Source organism: Rhea pennata, chromosome 1, assembly GCF_028389875.1.
Source record: "Rhea pennata isolate bPtePen1 chromosome 1, bPtePen1.pri, whole genome shotgun sequence".
NCBI lineage: Eukaryota > Metazoa > Chordata > Aves > Rheiformes > Rheidae > Rhea > Rhea pennata.
The window spans coordinates 100,232,914-100,252,691 of record NC_084663.1 but is presented as its reverse complement, the minus strand read 5'-3'; the positions used below and the strand labels follow the sequence as shown (position 1 = coordinate 100,252,691).

Sequence of the window (19,778 nt, the reverse complement as noted above, 5' to 3'; positions counted from 1 at the left end):
CTTTCATGTCAGGACACTACAACTGGAAAAGAAAGCTTCATGTTGCTTGATATGAAACACTGTGTGAGTTTTGCATAGATACAGTTTTACCTATGTATTCCAAAACTTCGGAGTCCTCAACAAGAATATGCATGCCAAATGCAGGAGAAAACAGCTATTGAAAAATCTAACAGTATTTATATTGTGATGGTTTGAAAGCCATCATTAAAGTGGTCATTAGCATAAAAGCCTTATCTCAGAGTGAAATGGCAATATTCAAGAAATATACGGCTGGAGAGAGAGGTTAATGAGTAACTTTTCATTTTTCTTTATGCAACATCCAATGCAGGGAGAAAGTAAAGATTTCTACACAATGTTAGTTAACAAAGGAAGATTTTGAAGTCTCATAGAAAAAGCCTAAGGACAAAGTACTGCACAAATTCCACACTGATGGGTTGAAGAAAATGATCTTTAGTTTCTACCAGATTAGAAAAAAATTGTGTAACAAAAATCCCTCAGCACAGGACATTTTACCATTATGCTGGTCAATAAAATTCCTGACCTCCCTCCACCACCCAAATCTCTCAGAAAAGCATAGGCAAACAGTGTTTTGAATTTATCTGCATCGTTACGAGCACTCCAAATTTCCTCTGACCTCAATGGTTACACCTCTGGTCAGCAGAATTTTCTTCTATCAACATCTTTTTCATTGTTGGATTCCAAAATATTTTATTATCCTTGTTTTATAAATTGTATAAAGCAGCAGCACAGACCTCAAGTGATTAGGTTACATAACCTGTGAATTGGGAACCTAACTTAAGATTCTTTTTCTCCTTTTTCCCACCTATGCTCTTACTACAAAACACAACACATTCTTTAGGCACAGATCAGAGAAAAGCAGAGATTATGACCCCTTCCCTTTCTTCCCCTCCCTACCTCTTTGTCTGGCTTTTCTTTCTTGCCTTCTTCTCCCTATACTCCTTAAAAAAAGAGCAAGATGGTTTCATGATTAAGAATTTTTGAAATACAGACTACAAATTACATTTTACACACATGCATCGTGTTCCTGTGAAAAATAAACATTTAGTTTTTACAGCTCTCATTTCCCGTTTGGACTACTTCTGATTATTTGTGGGTTGATTATCCTTTAGCAGAATAAATGTTCTGCAAGTGAAGAGATGCTCCATGTTCTGGTCTTCAGGACTTCAGCAGGTATGTCCACACAATACTGTACTACTTGAGTTAATCAGTTCAAGTCAAGGCTAAGCTTATGGATTGCTACAGTCACATTGAGCTCTTTTCTCTAAAATTCCTCAATTAATGGTCTCTTTATTCAATTCTTAGGAGGCTGCCTGTTGCTTTAGCTGGGTTATCTTCCCCTGATACTACTCCAGATGGTCCAGATTGTCTCCATATTCACTTAGCTTCTCAAAATTTGAAAAGTTATAATGTAATATTTCCTCTCTAAAACTGAGAACAAGACATAGTATCAATGTATTAAAAAAAATCCTCTATGGTCTTCCAGAAGTGGAAAATAACCATTATTAAAGAAAGAAAGCATTTGTATCAAAAATCTGCCTACTACACCTTGACATCTCCAGCTATTAAACTTACTTCTCCTACCAGTTTGTGAACTTTCAGGGACACTAGCTGTTTAAATAAAGCAGCAGACCCCAAGCTTCATCACTGATATTTCTCCTTGCAAACCAATAACCTAGTTTTCAGTTGGAAGCACCACTTTTGCAGTCAAATTTCTGTCGGGCTTTTCAGTAAAGCTGGGTTTCTAGTTCCTCATTTGGAATTGTTAACATTATGTACTTAGTTTAGAAGTGCCCACAGGTCTTTAATTTTCCTTCTGACAAGAAAACACCTTCAAATTAATGGCGAAAGAGATTGCAGACTATGCTTTTATAACTGTACAGGAATAGGAGGAGTGAATGGAAGAAAACATGAACATTTCTCAAGAGACAACACATAGAATCAGCTTACACCCAGCAAATTTCTCTAGAAGTGAGCTAGTGTTCACAGAACTACAGAAATACATGTGTCCAGTTTGGGTTCAATAATGTGAAGTGAATGGCGCTTCCAGACGCAGATCATGAGGAAGATCAGTGTAGAAACAAACACATAGCTCAGTGCAGAATGAGCCTGAATGTGGAAGGAGCACTATGGAACCCAAATCAATAAATCCTGCTGACATGATTCTCTACAGAAACGTATGTCTGCAGATTCTCTGCAGACAATGGTAACATGATTCTCCGCAGTCTTGCTCGGGTGTTTCTGCAGTATTCTCTCCGATAAGTAACTCAAGGCTTTTCCATTATCTGGGTAAGTCAACTCCCATCCCAAGTGCATCAGATAACAGTGAACTGTTATAGACAATTGTAATATATCTTGAAGCTTTTACTTTGAGTGCAATATATGTTTGGAAATTTGAAAGAACTACTCCTGTTACCCTTTGTTATAATACAGCACATGATGTTGAGCAAACGGTGTCAGGTATTAATAGCTTCTTATATCCCATGTCACTTTAAACTTTGCAAGGGTATCTGGGAGAACTGTTTTCCTTAAAAAAAAAAAAAAAAAAGGAAATAAGACTTGAAAAATCAAAAAGATGCTTTCTACTGAGCAAAAGGGTTAGCTTTTGGTCAAAGAAAATTGGCATTTAGAAATTAAAAAAAGTGAAGAATGAAATGAATCTAGAAGTGAATGAACAATGGAGAATGCTTTAGAAAGTTTCAGACTCAAAACATTTTAAATTACCAGCATGATGTGTTTCACCAAGAGGCTCAAGTTTTCGAAGTCTATTAACTTTGGGAGTTCCCCAGCCAACTAAAGGAAAACAAAGACAGTCAAAATGTGTCACGACTACACTTGGTTCTGAGGAAATGTAGGGAAGCCAGTTCTCTTTATAGAAATGAAAGCATTTAGAAACAGAGAAGTATGTAATATATATCTGCTGTATACCAATAAAATCATTTTAAAATAAACCATTCTATGTTTAAAAATACTGATAGTTTTAATCATTGTTTTCTGTCAGCAAGTAGTCAATTTGCTGATACTTTTTTTGTGATATTAGTAAAATCTCCTGTGGAATGGATCAAATCATACTGCTGAAAGTTCACATTATAAAGTGAAAAATTACATGATTCTCACAGAGGGTAAGTTTTAGTAGCGTATTTCTGTATGAAGTCTATTTCAGTTTCACTATGCACAAATGAATATTTCAAAGACTTAATTATCATATATTGAGACATCTATTATAATATGTAGCATACTTACCTGGTGGAAGAGGTGGGGGTGGCGTAGGATTTTTGGAGACAGTATCTTCTGCCTTAACAGGTTCTACCCTGTGGCCCCTTTTTAATTTTGTTTTTTTCTTCTTCTTACTGTTATCTATACCAGACAGAAGCAAAGCATTACATACCATATAGTTATATTTAGAGAATATGTTATATCATTTTTTGATTAATACAGTCATTGGAGTGAAATACATCAGCATTTTCAGTCTATACTTATACACAACAACAAGCCTGTCAAAATGTAAAATTTACAAAACACATTTTGCTTTAACAAACAAAATGTAAGCATAAAATAAATGCAAGCTCTACCTTTTGATAAAGAAATTCAACTCAGCTTGGTATTGATAGAATCTGGACCACATATTTGACTATAATAAAAATGGACCTAGTTTCAGGTTATTATGAACCACATCAATAAACACAAACTTGTTTGAAATAATTTTTTCATTACAAAACCTAATTATGCATATGCATATGTTTACAATAGACTAAATTGGCATGTGGTGCCCTGAAAATTAATGGAGACACAAGAAAAAGTATCTGAAAAGCAAAATTAAATAAAACATAGTAAGGAAGCGGTTATATTCAGTTTTGCCTTTTTACCTGAATCAAGGCATTCTGATGCTTGCTGCTCACTCTCTTCTTCCTTCTGTAATTGCTGTGTAGATTTGCAAGTTTCTAGTCTATTATCATTTGTTTTTTGGCTACCGCTACTGGATAAATGCTGTACATCCATTTGTTCCTGCCCTGTTTGAGATTTCAAGACAATGGTAGCCGTTTCAGTCTCCAACCTTTGCCGCTTCTTTTCCTTTTCAGTTTGTTTTTCATTCTAACAAAAAGCATAAGAAAACTTTTGCAACTTTTTAACTGATTAATAATACAGAAGGTTATCTTAAACTCTAAATTACTAAAAACATTTTTTTATATCCCACATGAAGTACAGAAAAGAATTTCAAATAGTAGGTGAATAAATTATCAAAACAGTTAACATTTCCATTTTACTATCTAGAAAAAAAAGGATCAACAGCAAAAGATATGATCTTTAGTTTTACAAATGATTGACATGCACGTTTGCAGCCTGATTTTTTTGTCATGTGAGAAAAAGTTCCTAGGTGTATAAATGACAAGAACAGCCTTTCTAAGAGAAGATTAGAAAGCTCCTGATTTCTTCTTCTTCAGTTCTTTTGTTTTGATTTTGATTAACACACACGCACACACACACAGAGAGAGAGAGAGAGAGAGAGCTTCCGAGTATCTGGAAAGTACTAGCATGATTTGCTCAAATATCAGTTGTGTGATAGAGACTCGATTAACACACACACAACACAGAGAGAGAGCAAGAGAGAGAGAGAGAGCGCTTCCGAGTATCTGGAAACTACTAGCATGATTAGCTGAAATATCAGTTGTGTGATAGAGACTTGATACAGGTTCTATATCACAAAATCAACAGCTTTGAAATATGCACAGCTATATCCTCTCTTCATACTGTGTATGATATTACGAAATTTATTATTGTGTTTATAGCTGACTTCACAAGATACATAGATTGGGCTTTTTTGTCCTGGAGAGAAGCAAGCCTTTGAATTATTTACTGGGAGAGTCTGGGAGAGTTTACAAATATTTCTTGAAATCATGCTATCTCAAGTCAACTGAATGAAAAATATAACAAATAGAAAGCCATGGACTACCTGAAGTCAACCATACAGGCTGAGGAAATTTTGTATTTGAATCTGCTTTTCATATTTCAAAGCTAAGAAACCCTTTTCAATAGTTTGAGTTCAACAGAAGACAGGTTGTGTTCAGAAAAGTAGCTGAAGTTGGCCAAGAGATTTTATATGACTCACCACATCAGTAAAAGACTTTACAAGAAACTAAAAGACCTCAAATATTTTCACTCCTTCATATCCAATAGTTTAATCAGGAAACATTTTCAGTCATCTGTTTACAATATCTTGCTTTTACTGTGAATTCAAAACTTTTTTCCCCTGAATCAATATTTAGAGGTTATCTTAACATGAAAGCATTGATTCAATGTACACAAAACAAGACTGCCAAGATAAAAAGCAGTACTGTGCTTACAGGCTTATAATAATTCTTTTAAATGAACCATTTTTTCTCATTACCTCTCAAACATTTGTTAGTGGTAGGTCTAAAATGATCCAGATTTCCACATATTCTCATACCTCAGAGATTACAGTAGCTATAGGCTGGAAGGGGTTTTCGCAGTTCCCAGGCCCAAAGTCTGCCTCATCAGGTACACTTCTTCCTTCTTCTTTTTCCCTTTGTTGTTGTTGGGTTTTATTTGTTGTTTTATGGTTGTTTTTTGATGGTGGTGGGGGAAGGAACAAAGCATTATGAAGAAGAACCATAAATTTTACATAACAGAGAACATTTAGGTTCCTAACCTAAATGTAACAATTAGGTTACCTAATTCATCCTCCAGTTTATGCCAGCTGATTTTTACACTATGCTTTCATAATTTGAAACATTCTACAGACAGAATAACCTCAACAAAGCACAAATACATTTTAAAGCTGAGGTAGAAACATATGCTTGTAAATGCCAGCATGTTAAATCAGCACTTCAAAATGTGGAAGCACTTTCTTAGGACAGGATGCATGACAGAATACTTCTGTAAAAATCTGTATGGCATGAAACAAGACTATCTAAATTTCTTCTTCTATTTTTAATAAATCTCCACTTTTCCTAATGCTAGATTCTCCTTAATATACTGAAGAGACAACTGGTGACAGACTGTTCAGTTTACAGAGTAACAGTCAGGAAATCCTATTTGTTTCTACTAGACTTGGAAAAGTTCAGAAAGACAGGTACTGTGGAGTGTACTGTTGTTGCAACAGTATTGTATCTGTGAAAACAGAAATTGTATTAAATGACTACACATTGAATGATATACCAATAATAAAATATATTCTTATCAAACATTTCTAATCAATAGGTCTGACATCACTTACATGTACAAAGTCACTGTACAGCTGCAAATATTGAAAGAGGAAGTAACCCTGAGTGGCACAGATGGAAATAAAACTGAGGTATTCTGATCTATCCATGAAACCACACTACTTGGAAGAAATATCCAGTACTGTAATAAAACTTACTAGCACTACTTATCAGACAGACTGCTTTGGCCTTCCATTAGGAACAAGATGACTGTTAATAACATTTTGTGGAGGAAACACATTCTGAGAAAACATTCACGGAAACCTATCTGAACAGAAGCAATCTGGGGACTGAAATAGAATTACACTTGAATTGAGAATAACCTAACTATTTCTTACAGTAAGAAATTGATTTAATGCAAATAACAAAATGAGAGTTACATGCCATCTTTTAAATTTGAGACAAGCCCTCAGCTACAGCTAAAAATAGCATGTTATTAAGCTTTCCTCAAAGACACAATAAATTTAGCAAAACTTAAAAACTTTTAATCCAGTTCCGATCCAACCAATTCTCCCACTGAATAAACACAATCAAGAAACACTAGGCAGTTACAGAATGCATGGAAAATGTCGATATCATCGAGCAATCCCTTTGAGACATTTTTCACAGTCAATCTTCCTCTGTACACCTCCCAACATGGCATAAATCCAACACAATCCAACATGGTCAGAGAGTTGGTCTACACAGAGATATCTAGCAGACTAACAGCATGTGCATTTATATCAATTTTGTGAAAAAGGTATGAAGACCATGACAAATTCCTTGCAAGTAAACTGTGCTTATCTCAATTACGCTGCTGAAGCAAGCCAACTCAATAAAGGCACAAGCCAAGAGACTCCACAAAATGGTTTGCACTACAGTAACTGAGACTCACAGGTCTCCATATATATTGGGCAGACAGCAGGGGTGCTTAGAGAATTTTGTAATAGTGACCTGGTAAGAGGATGCACATCAATCTTTAATATAAACCATGGATAGGATTCAGGGACATACAGGAATCTGAAAGAAAGTAATAAATCACTTGTCCTGCCTCCCCCTGCATCATTTTTTGTGCATCACCTTATGTGTCTCTGTGCATCCTCTGCTGCATATCCTGAGGCTAACTGAGCAAAAGGTTTGCATCTAGACTCTGACTTTACATATCAGTTACAAAATCAAGTCCTTTTAATATGGAGGTTCTTGGCTTGTAAGCTTTAAATCCTTGATAGCTTGGTTTGCATAACCGCCGTGTTCATGAATGAATCAGGTATTTTAGGGTGAGGGAGGAGCGGGAAGCAGGAAAAATTACAGAGAGAATACCTTTCTTCTCGTATTTTTTTCACTCGCGCAGCTCGTTCTTGTTTCTTTTGTTCTTCATATGCTTTTTGTTCTGTAGTGTCTCTTTGGATGCGCTCATTTAAGGCATCAAAATCTTTTGCTATGATATGTAGGAGCCAATATAAACCTTTTTTTATTGATTTATCAATGTTTTTCCCATAGCCCATGACAGCTGAGCAAGGTTCCTGTAAATGTAATGAAGAGAAGAAGAGGAAGAAAATTATTTGTAGTTCAGATCAAATTACTTGGCTAAAAACAAGAACTCAGCCAAATTGCTGTTTCCTATAAGCTTGCAACTGCTTCCTATAAGCTTGCAAAACATCAAGAAGTACAACAAGTAAGTTTGCATGCAGGTATTCTGTAAATCTAAGAGGTTTTTTTCCCAAGATACAAATCACATTAGTTCTACCAAATTCCATTATTTCCAGTCCCATTCCAAAAATACTACAATACTCTACAGAAAAACATTTGCATGTTTTTCTATAAACATATAAACACACACCTGTAATACATTCACCTGGTGCATATATATATACATACACACATATATACACATACACACACCAGTTTCTATACAGATTCATATCTCTGCTTCTATCTGTATAGATACATGAATTTTCAGCTCAAGCATATATGTTCTGTCTTTCTGCTGCCTTACAATAGTCCACATGATATTTATCTATTTAAACGAAAAAAGGAGGGAAACAGAATCAGCTTAGCTTCAGTTCATAAAAGAAATGATCAGGTTATTCATAAACATGAACAGGAGAATAAAATCCAGCATAAATTTGTCAGAAAAAAATGTCGAAGCAATACATTTTTTTTAGGTAAGGATAGGCATTGTGGATGAGGTAAAGCAATACATTATGCATCCTGATTTGAGTAAAACTTTTATCATAATATTGTCATCAGCAAGCAAGAGAAACATGATCTGAGTAAATCTATTGCAATATAGCTACAAAACCATTGCTAGATTATACTTCACCTAGCTTGGATGCAACAGAAACGAAGACGTGAACTGAGTTTAACGAAAAAAGAGGAAAACAGTGGAAAAACTTGACAAGTTTGGTTATGAAAATGCATCGAGTAAGAAAAGGCTGAAGGAGTTGGAGTGGTTCTTCTCTCCTAGAGAAGATAAAACTTCAAAGAAATATGATATATGCCTTCAAATATGCAAAGGCTAAAGGCAAACAGGAAAAGAATAATTTGTTCTTCATGTTCATGGTCAAGAAGGCAAATATCATGGGAATAAACTGGAACAAAAGAGATTTAGTTAGACATAGGGAAAAACTTCCTAACAGAAAGCTATTTTTTAAAAAAACAACGTATAAACACATCATGAAGTTGTTTCATTGAGTTGATTCTAGTTTAGAACATGGAAAGGACTAGATGAGCTCTCAAGGCCTCTTCAGACCTGTTTTCTAGGATCTTTTGAAGCATTGTATAGATCTCTTAAGCTGCTATCCTAAAAATAATTGAATAAGTCATGCTATTTATCTGAAATGAAGAAGTAATACTTCACACGATTGTGTCCAGGATTTGTTTTCAGGATTTGTTTTCATGCTTGAAGAAAAAAAAGAAAAAAAAGAAAAAAAAAAGACTAAATCTGCAATAGCATCACCTAAAAATTCTCTTTATCATTACTACATTTACAAGCATTTAAATGGCACCACAGTCAGATATGGTTTCTACAATTTACAGCAGAAAAAATAATTCTGACATATTGTGCCCCCCAGAGTGCCAAAGCGACTTTGTATTTTAATATATTCTGAGTTTCTCTGAATTAAGGTTCAAATATGAGTGTTGCTTACCATGGAATACTACAATATTCTCCAGCAGAACCTAATTAGAGAGAAAATGTATAGACAATAATATTCTGTCTCTGTGAGAAGACTAAGATGAGACAATAGAGAGCACTGGAGCAATTTTTTTCTAGGTTTGCACACAAGTTATTGTTGCTTTAGTTCAGTTATAAAATATACTCAGGCAAAGAAAAGAAAAAGATGAAGGTCATTCTCACTGAAACTGTGTGACAACGAGACAAATGACTCTTCGTATTTGCTTTTATATTTTGCAGGGGGATTTAAAGTTCCAGAAGAAAACTGATTAAAAGAGAAAGAATAAACAAAAGTTTTTCTGGGTGCCTGCCTAGTTTTATTTGAACCTTTCTGTTTCATAACTCCCTGTTTAAATTTACCCCATCAGTCATCACACTGAAATACCCAAGTTTACCTTTAATTAGCCTAGCAAAGAAGCAGCCCATGTTAGCAGGTAAGATCCTCAGTTGCTCTCAGCTTAAATTACTTACAGAATGTACCGTCTAGCTTCTTTGTTGTTTACACCATGATACAAATGGGGAATGAGAATAACATTTTATTGAAATATGCCATAAATTTAGTAATTCTATAGCACTGAAAAATATGCTAAAATGCTTAAGGTATTCTATTTTAATGGTTTGTGAAAAAATATTTTTGCCACAGAAATCTCTCAAAGAAACCCTGTCAACTGTCTCTTTTATAGATGAACACAAAAAGCTTATGCAGGAATGAGTTTCCTCAAAACTCTACTTTCATTTTTTAATTCTAGCCTGCTATTTTTTATTTTCAAGATTGCTTATGATGCATGGTATGAAGTCCCCTTACTGAAGAAAAGCCCTTAAAGAGTTGTGACGTAATGGTGAAGTTATGCCCCTGCTATGACACAACTTCCTAGAAAAAATAATAGAACTTTGTACTAGTCTATGAATTTTGCAGCTCTCACTAGGCTAATTCAAAGACTTTAAATTTTAAAACCTAAATACCTGATAGAATCATTCTGTAAAATGCCTTCCCATGTCATTATTAGTCTCAATATAACTCAGATCTTTAAAGTGTTTTTTAGTACAATTAGAAAAAGATTATAAAAGTAAACCCCATGAGTACTTGGATAATAGGCTGGGTGATTAAAACAAAGACTTAAAAAAAACTTCATGGACTGTTGATCTGAATAAATTTTCTGTGATACTGACCAATATTAAAATAGCCTTCATACAGCTTTCTGTTGTTGGTTTTGGGGGAGAGTAGTTGTAAGATTTTTTTTAATATGACTGTGAATATTAAATCTGAAATGTAGTTATTTTAGTTATTTGTAGTTAATTAGCTGTAATGGTGTTCTTTTGTGACTACTGTGCAGGGAATCAGATGCACTAAGAATTAGATTAAGTTCTTACTGTTTACCAGATGGTAACTCAGACTAAATGATAGTTTTAGTTATGAACAGAAAAAGACTAACATCATGTCTGAACATAGTGGTCCTTCTTGAATGTCAGCATAGACAGATCCCACTTCCTACTTCTTTCTAAAGAGGTGGAATACTAAACTTGCAGTCCAGCTAAACAAGTTTTAAATCACATCAGCAATTATCTATTTTTACAGGAGTTCAGAGTAGCCAGCAAGTACACTTTAAGGACCTACATAATGCAGAGTCATAGAGATTTCTTCTTGAACAGATCCAGAAGCAGAATGGCAAGGTAAATACTAATATTGTGTGCAAAACAGATGTATGTGCTGTATCTTTGCTGGGACTGTAGGGCTCCAGTTTCAGTTTTACTCTATTTGGCACACTTACTTCCTTTGCAAGCATTACATATACATTTGAAAATATACTTACAATTTGACATAGACACTTGTGTTCATTGACAAGCTTTTCCAGAGATAACGACTCAATTACATCTGCTTCTGACAGAGCTCCTTCTCTATCCTGCTTATTTGCCAGCCTAAAGATTAAAAGAAAAGAAATATTTACCCAGGAAGGTTAGAAAGAGATCAGATTCCCAAACCCACATTTTTGATGTAACGGAGAAATAGAAGAGGAAAAGAAAAAGAGAAAACACTTGTTTCAGCTTTAGTTCTTAGTTATTCTTTCTACTTAATAAAAATGTGTTTTTCCATACACCACCTTCAACAGAGATACTAACATCAAATAATTACCTTGCACCCATAGACAGAGCAATTGTATTTTATAGTGAAGATGATGCCATAATGCTGCTTCATGATCATCTTAGGTCTGTCTACTATCCAGAATTTCTCTCTGACTCTAAACAATTTGATATATAATGTTTTGAACCCCCTCTTCCTAAAGAAAACAGACCTCCACAAATGGCTGTAAAAGACATGCTTGATTATTAAATGGAAGGAAGAAAAAAAGCTTATAAAATACAAAAGTATTTTGCAGAATAAAGTGCCATCATTTTCTTGTTTTTTTGAGATATGTTAGCAAAAAGGAGTGCAGAAGACAAACATCTCTTTAATTTGGGGGGATTTTTATTCTTGAAAATACTTGTATCCATATTGTCTGTAACTGTATCCAACACCACTGCCAGTAAAATATATCTTATAAAACATATAAAACCGATCTGGAATACCATCCAAAGAACATTATTTATTCTTTCTCACTTTAACATGGACATAAGTTTTGAAAGGGAGGATGTTACACTTCCTTCAACCCTGTTCTCAAAGACTACTATGTACATAAAGAGGGCTGTCCAGAGTTATAAAGCATCCCAGTGCTTAAGTTCTGCACCTCAGTGAACTCCTAGATATACCACGTTATAACTATGGAAATGAAAGTTATTTCCTTTTATCAAAATTAATTTTTGAATCTCTGTTTCACAGAAAACTCCTTTATATCATCTGAGACTGAAAAGGTTTCCAACATAAAGCCCTAAAAAGCTTAACATAAATTGTATGCAAGAAATAGCAAAAATGACTGATAGAAACTGCGTGGAACCACCTCTCAAGGAAAGGCAAAATCTTGTCACTAGCTGGGATTTCCCTCAGCTATCTAAGTAATGATTTTCATGAAATTCACAGCACTTGTATGTCCTTGAAACCTCAGTTCCTCTACTGAATTGGATTTAAATTGGCCACCATCTAAGAAAGCAAGATGAATTACAGGCAGCATGATTATATAAGACATACTTTAAGCCAAAATCTTCTCAGGCATTCCCTAGCAATATGTATTTATTCTCTCTCCCCCACCCCCCTATCATTCGATAGCTGCAGATTTCAAATACAACAGAAAGGGATAAAATTGTTAAAATTGAAGTAAAGGACCAGATGAAGCAATTTGTAGAAAATGACAGAAAAATGTTAACTAGGTAACTCTTAAGTATTTAGGAATGTAAACGTCTGATTTTATGAGGTAACTTAAAAGCAAATATAAATAATGAATAGAGAATTTTAGATAGAAATCCAAAATATGTTTTTACAGACAAATGCTTAGGAAATCATTTGTTTCTTGAAGATCTGAGAGTTCTATAAGAAATAAACAAAACTTCATGGATGAAGTCAAGTCAACAAACTCAACAAACTTGTGTTCTCACCTTTAGCAAAAACAGTTGGTGACAACAGGATACATACTTTTCTCTCCCATTAGCTGTTTCTGATTAAAAGCTAGTTACATTTTAGACCATCCTCCTAACAATATTGCTGCATGGCAAATCCCTTGGAATGGTGAAAAGGTATTAAGTAATATTTCACCATCATTATTCTATTCTTGTTCAAAGTTATCATTTTTCTGCAGGAAAACTGGTACTGTTTGCTTTGAACTGATATAGAATGTTTTGGAATGTAAGCATACAATGCAATGTAATTTTGCACTTTTTAAAGAGTCAAAATCCAAGCAAAGTGCAAAATCTGCAAAGAAATGTACTGCATAGCATTAGAGATTCTGAAAAACGTATTCACTTCTCTCTAATAAAGCAATTTCACCAAAATAATGTTCTCAAATTTTAGCAATTCTTCCATTGCAAGAAAACTCCAGTTTGCCTTTCTGGATAAAATCACAAATGTTTGGTTTCCAGAGGAAACAATGGTACACGGTTTTGGAACCAAACACCGCATGCTCTCTTCTAAAATCCCAAATCATCATCTTTAACTTACATGGTTTTAAGGAATGTTAGACTAAGTCTAATATATTGAATTTATCATCCTGTCTGGCAGGGAACAATGGTAGGAATTTACTCTATAGTTAGCAAAGCTTGTCAGCACCTTGACTTGATCTACCAAGTCATACAGATTCCCTCCAATTTTCCAGAATTGTAGTATGAGAACCTCAGTTCTTCATTATTTTACTGCTAAGAAAGCTTTTAACCTCACACAGATGTAAAAAGTGAAAACTGTGTTGCATTTACTGCTCAAAAAACTTAGCTTGTCACTATTTATCTATGAGATAAATGACCACCACTCCTCACTTTGATAACCCATTCTCATTTCTCAAGGAAGTCAGAGTAATTCTACGGTATTTTCTGCTCTGTACAACTTAGTGCAGGTTCCCTAACTGTTGTTCAGCTCTTACAGGCCCCGTTCAGTATGCTTACGATAACTCCAGTACTATTCCTCCTCACCAATCAGCCTGAACAAGTCATGTCCTCTTGGTATTTCGAAGTGAAAGAGAACCATAGCTAAATCCAGGGAAAAACTGCAATAAAATTCAGGAAAGCAATGGAAAGTAATTAAAAAATTGAAAACAGCTATCCACTGTATTCATTTAATGTATCTTAGTCCCAGGCTGAAAATCTTACTGCACTGTCCCCCAGACTCTCAAAAAGCATTCCTCAGCAGTGCTGTGAATTCTCATCTATATCTGACTGAAGAAAATTTTTGGACACAGACTTTGTTGGCATAGCCTATTCCTTTCTCACCTCCAGATTAAATAACTGCAATATTTTTTAAGTTATTGGACTACTCATTCCTCCAGCAACAGCTTCCTAGAACGTAATGTTGGTAAACTGTATAGATCAGTACAAATACAGTACGAATACAACATTACCGTCCTGTCATTACATTGGCTGCTGAGTTTTAACTCAATACTTCGAAAAGCAGAAGATTTTTCTTCTTAGGCAATTAGTTTTTGTTTTCTTCACAGTGCTCATGCCGCAACAGTAACTGTATTCAAAAAAATGCATGCAAAGCGCTGTATCTAGGTAAGCAACGTACTCAAACAGAGGTCTCTAAATTATATTCCCCAAGAATGTAACTAATTTAACTCAGGCTATGCAGTCCATGTCATACCCCCCACCCTCACCCCCTTTCAGCCTTTGGGTCAAACTTATACTTTTAAGATCCTGACTGTGATGAAGGGTGTTATTATGCTGGGGTTTTGCCCCCCCCAACTAAATTTATGAATACATCTACGACTAGCCCTCATTTTTTCTCTTTTTTTTCGCACTTCAGTGCAGAACACAGTGATTACTGCCCTTACACAGTGCCACCCATCCAGCTAGCAAGGAAGGCCTTCATCCAAGGGGCTGGTGCGGGCGCCTCCTGCTACGGGCCGCCCCCGGCGGGGCGCTCCGCCTCCAAGCCGGGCGGGCGTCCGAACAGGCAGAACCAGATTCCCCAAGCAGAGAGTAATCAACTTGCCCGTGCACTGCACTTGCACCAGGCAGCTTCTCCCTCTCTGCGTCTCGCTCTCACACCACAGCTCTTGAAGACAAACCCCTGGACAACTGTTTAAGAACTAGAAGCAGAAGGCATGCAGAAAATATGTAAGGGAAGGCCACTCAAGACACTTTACTTAGGCAAGTATTCAAAACAGTGTTTCTCAGACTGCACTCAAGCTTGCCCACAGGAGTTCCTCAGTAAAGGATAAAAGAGCTGCCACCAAAACAGGATTACAAGGTAAAGAGTTTTCTTTTACTCGATGTTTACAAAGTTGCAAATTTGAAAGTAAAAGCAGTAGTTCAGTTTAGAATGGAAATGCACCTGAGTGTCAAAACATACAAATCGGTGGATGCCTACCCTCCCAGAATTTGATATTTCTCTTAGTGTATATAATCTCAGAGCTCTGTTGTTCATGCACAGGAATGCTAATTTTCAGGGCAAGTTTTATGCATAAAACTTCCTTCCCTAGGGAGTATGTCAGAATTACCTTAAAGGATACAGCTTGATTTTAATTTTCCAAGTCAGTAGAACCTCACATATAATATATTTTTTGTTAAGCTGTAGGAGGTATATAATCAAAACATACTTGAAAGCCCAGGAGAGTGTGTGTTGGTTTATCACGTTAAGTTACCAAGTGAAAATCACATTAAGTTACCAAGTGAAAACCTTCATATAGAAGATCATGCTTGGCTTATTTCAATTTTGCAAAAAGTGTATTTGGCACCTTTTTAGCCTAACAACATAAACTGTCTTTTTAAAAAAATAAAGAAAAGGTAGGCAGCAACTGTTTTTGTATCAAGTAGATTTTTTTATATATATATATATAACAACTAGAAAGCTTTTGAACTTTATTTGAAAAGTCATGGGAAACAGTGTGAAAAGGGAGTGTATGTGTGCCTTGGCACAACTGACATCTACAGTTCAGTAACAATATTTTTCTGAAAGCCAGAAAACATGTCAGTGAAAAACAGTGTAAATGCAAACTGTGTGTGTTCCTTGACCTGTTTCTAAAATCTAAGTTACTGATCAGAGAGAAAACGAAGCATATTATAACTTACTCTACAACCCAAGAGGTTCTTGTGAAAAAATTCCCAACATGGACAGGACACAATCGTATCTCAGCTTTCATCAAAAATCCAAAGTGCTACAAAAAGAGTTGAGGATTTCTTTTTTTTTTTTCTTGTTCTGAGGTTGTTTATTTTTAAAAACTATTTATTGCTTTCCAGCCTCTGCATTTCTCTCCAGTTGTATGGGATTATCATACAGTAACACAACACTGAAAAGTATATACTGTAGGAACACACTATGAAGGGGAATCTGTGAAAAATACAGATTACTTCTTTTACAGATGCTTCTTTCTGGGTTAGGTTTAATCATAGTCAGCTACCACAGGCCCAAAATCTTGGATCAAACCTGACTTGCCAACATAAAATAATTACTTGGAGCAAATAATTAACAAACAAATAAAAGGTAGTCTTTTAACTGCCCATATTTTAGTGCATGTTGCCAATCAAAATTAATGAACAGCAAATAACCCTGTGCTCAGAACACTGTAGTGTCAGAACTATCAACATGAGTACAAGCAACTTACCAAAAATGTATCTGTATGTAAATGATTTACCTAAGATCAAGAATATTAATCTTCAGGGCTACTTTGAGAAGCCACAGCTTTTGGAGTGACTTAATCAGGATTTCTGATGTGTGTGGGGAACACAGATGAGAAACTCTCAACTTAACAGCCATCCTCACAAGGGAAAGACCAATGCCTTATTTTTTTATCCATGGTTTACAGGAAGCTTTTATTTAAAATGCTGTTGCATGGTTTTTCTTCAGAATTTTAACTCTTATTTTTGTGTTGGATGATCCTGTGGACAGCAATCAATGAACTGATCGATACTAGAGAGGGGGAGCCTGAGCAGTTAAAGCCGGAAAAGGTTTGTTAGCACATTTATGTTTTGTTTATATTAACACGTATGAAACTCAAATTCCTGATCAACAAACAGGAAGAAAGGTGTGGATTTGTCAGATACGTTTCTTTGTTCTTAGAAATTTCAAGTTCTTTCCTCTTAAGTTATTGTCTCTACTTTAGCCTGTCAAGAAGTCACAGAAAACAAAATTCTTGATATTTAACACAAACAAGCATGTACAAGAACTACCAAACAATTTCAGGCCTCCCAAGAGACCTTTAGGCATTCTAAGACTAAGCTCTGACCCCTCTCTCTCCTTTTGCAAACTTTTTGCAGATTACTTTTAAAGTTTTTAGCTTATACTGAAACAATTAAAATGGTACCTGTTATGAGATTGTAACCTATGTTCCTCATCAGCACGCTACAAAACAGTCTCAGTTTTCAGTACCTTATGGATTGTTTACAACAATTACAGACCCACCAGCCACTTTCTACCGATTGGCAATAGCCTGTTTCTCAAAAGCATGGGTTTATTTCATTTCAGTATTTTGCTTTTCATGCCTTTAATTCTTAAGCAAAAAAATCCATTGAAAATGAAGATGAGCTATAATGAAAAACTGGTGACATGAGGTGCTCCAAGATTATCTGCTTACTAACACCAGTTAAGAGTTTGTATACATGTAATCACAGGGAGACAGGAGAGAGATTTCTCTGATTCAACCTTGTCCTTAACCAGTTCCTCCAGTTTACATTTAAATCTAGAGAATACTTAGATATAAGATTCAAAACTCACCCTGTTTTAGTATCTCTAAGCAACACGAGATCAATTCCTTTCTCATACTACCTTTTTAGGCAGCCACAGGAAAGACAACCACTATAACTTGTTTCACTTAGGGTAAATGGCCTCATTCCCACCTCAGGTCTGAATCATATTCTTATGTACCAAAGCATAATTTCTCTGGCCCACTCTGCTCTGCTATCAGTTGAATCATGCCTACTGGCTCTGTCCCAAAGAGGTCTCTGATCTCACAGCAAGGATACTATGTTTGACTTCCAGATGAAGAACTTACAAAGTCAATAAGCAAATGGTATTGCCACATTTTTGCACAATATTAAAAAAAAAAATAAATATTACTTTTCCTGTATTTCATCTTCAAAACATGTCAACATCTAGGCAAACAATAGAGTTTTAGTGAAGTTGCCTATAAAATGTTTTTAAAAAGCTACCTGGAAATTCTTACGTTTATTACAGCTGATTTTCAAGGCTACGATGTTTAGCTACATGGTCTGACAGAGATGAAATGGGAATAGAAACTACGTGGAAATTTAAAACACAGTACAGATTTTGAGTCTGCAATTCTACTCTCAGGGAAACAATCATGAAAGAGATACAGCATCACAATTTTAGAGGAAGTTGCTAACCAGTAATTCAAACTATATGTACTAATAAATGGATATGATTTCACCTACCCTTCATGCTGTGCTAAAGCCCATCCTCTTGCTCCTAATTCATTTTCAAATTCCAGTTTAAAAGACAGCAGTATCTGTACCTTCACTATGTGACTGTTTGACAAAGATTATGATTTTCTTTGTGGATTTCTGTGACCCATAGGTGGCTGTCATCTTTGTACCAGCTGATCAAGTGGAGGTGCTGACTTTTAGTATTATTCCTGCCTGAAGTAAACAAAACAAAAGCAGGCATCTACTCATTTTTTAGGTCTCTGATGCATCTCTTAAAGAGCACTACTGACATTAAAGATTTAGTTTAATACGTGAAAAACACCATCAAAACATTAAATTCCTCAATTTTACTTTCAATGAAGTGATGCTTGAATCCCTTACCAATTATAGAGAAAAACCCTACAGTTTCCTCAGATGAGATCACTGTTTTGTCAGTCAGGACTTGCAGGTGCAGCACATGTAACTTTAACTGTGACCAAAAGTCATAGGTTGAAGACTGAAATGTGATGTTCCCCCTACCCCCGAACATAATCTGTGCATGAAAGCACATCAATAATCTTTGATCTCTGAGTACCTCCAGCAGAGTACAAAACTGGGCCTAATTCTTCCTCTTCTCTACATCACGTTGTATCCCTTCCTTACCCCATCCACCTCCCCGCAAAATACAGTCCACCCTGTAGCCTTGTCTGTTGTTTGGCTGTATTTTCAATATTAAATAGCTTCTAACTGAACACAGAATAGGCACAGAGCTACATCAGTTTGACTAAATTCTCACAGCCATATTACTAGCACAACTACATTTCCACAGATTTTCTTTTTTTAAAGACTAGCTAGCTGCTCTTGATTCAGGTTCCTAATATGTTCCTAATTCAAGTTTCAATGCAAGTAACAGTTTAGATAAGATGCAGTTTTTGACTGAAGAATGGCTAGAAACATGGGCCGACCATACTGATGCTCTAAGATTTGTATGTTTAGCAGAATTTAGAGCTGTTTTTAAACAACAGTCAAGAATTTGAAACTACTGTTTAATAAGCTAATGTTCTTCCACCTACTGATTTGTTTTACCTATATTGCATAGTCAGTCTCCTGCTGTTAGGTGTTCAGCCCAATTTTTTCAACTATCCACAAAGAAAAAAATCTGGTGAGGGTAGGCCAGTCTGTGCTTCTTTATCACTGTAAAGGCAGAGGCTAGAGCCCATCTTTTTATTTACTTATTTATTTTTCAATATAGAGGTCACACTAAGTCACACAAGTGTTTTCAATCCACTCATTCCCTTTCCACAGCTCTAAAAGAATAGGCATTTTCTCCATTTATTGACAAAAATCTCAAGGAAAAATCTTTAATCTCAGAAAGAGCCACAGGATATGCTGCTATGCATATACAAAAACTTGCAGGACAACAACAGAGACTTAGGATGTGACTAAAGTTC

General features: G+C 35.5%; 1 protein-coding gene across 6 annotated transcripts in view; it reads right to left on the bottom strand.

The window, feature by feature from the left end:
• The window catches only part of ARL13B (ADP ribosylation factor like GTPase 13B), a 50,006-nt gene that overhangs the window by 4,597 nt on the left and 25,631 nt on the right, over positions 1–19,778 (bottom strand). For 3 of the 6 annotated variants that reach the window (XM_062597002.1, XM_062597011.1, XM_062597021.1), the window contains exons 5-11: positions 11,205–11,310; positions 7,539–7,741; positions 5,465–5,561; positions 3,885–4,110; positions 3,262–3,375; positions 2,743–2,811; positions 987–2,545 (exon numbers count right to left, since the gene is read on the bottom strand). In XM_062597002.1, coding sequence (XP_062452986.1) covers positions 2,505–2,545; positions 2,743–2,811; positions 3,262–3,375; positions 3,885–4,110; positions 5,465–5,561; positions 7,539–7,741; positions 11,205–11,310 — 856 coding nt within the window. In that variant the 3' untranslated portion in view covers positions 987–2,504. Of the gene's footprint in view, positions 1–915; positions 960–986; positions 2,546–2,742; positions 2,812–3,261; positions 3,376–3,884; positions 4,111–5,464; positions 5,562–7,538; positions 7,742–11,204; positions 11,311–19,778 lie in introns of those variants that run through there. The other 3 variants (XM_062597028.1, XM_062597043.1, XM_062597037.1) reach the window with 3 other exon arrangements.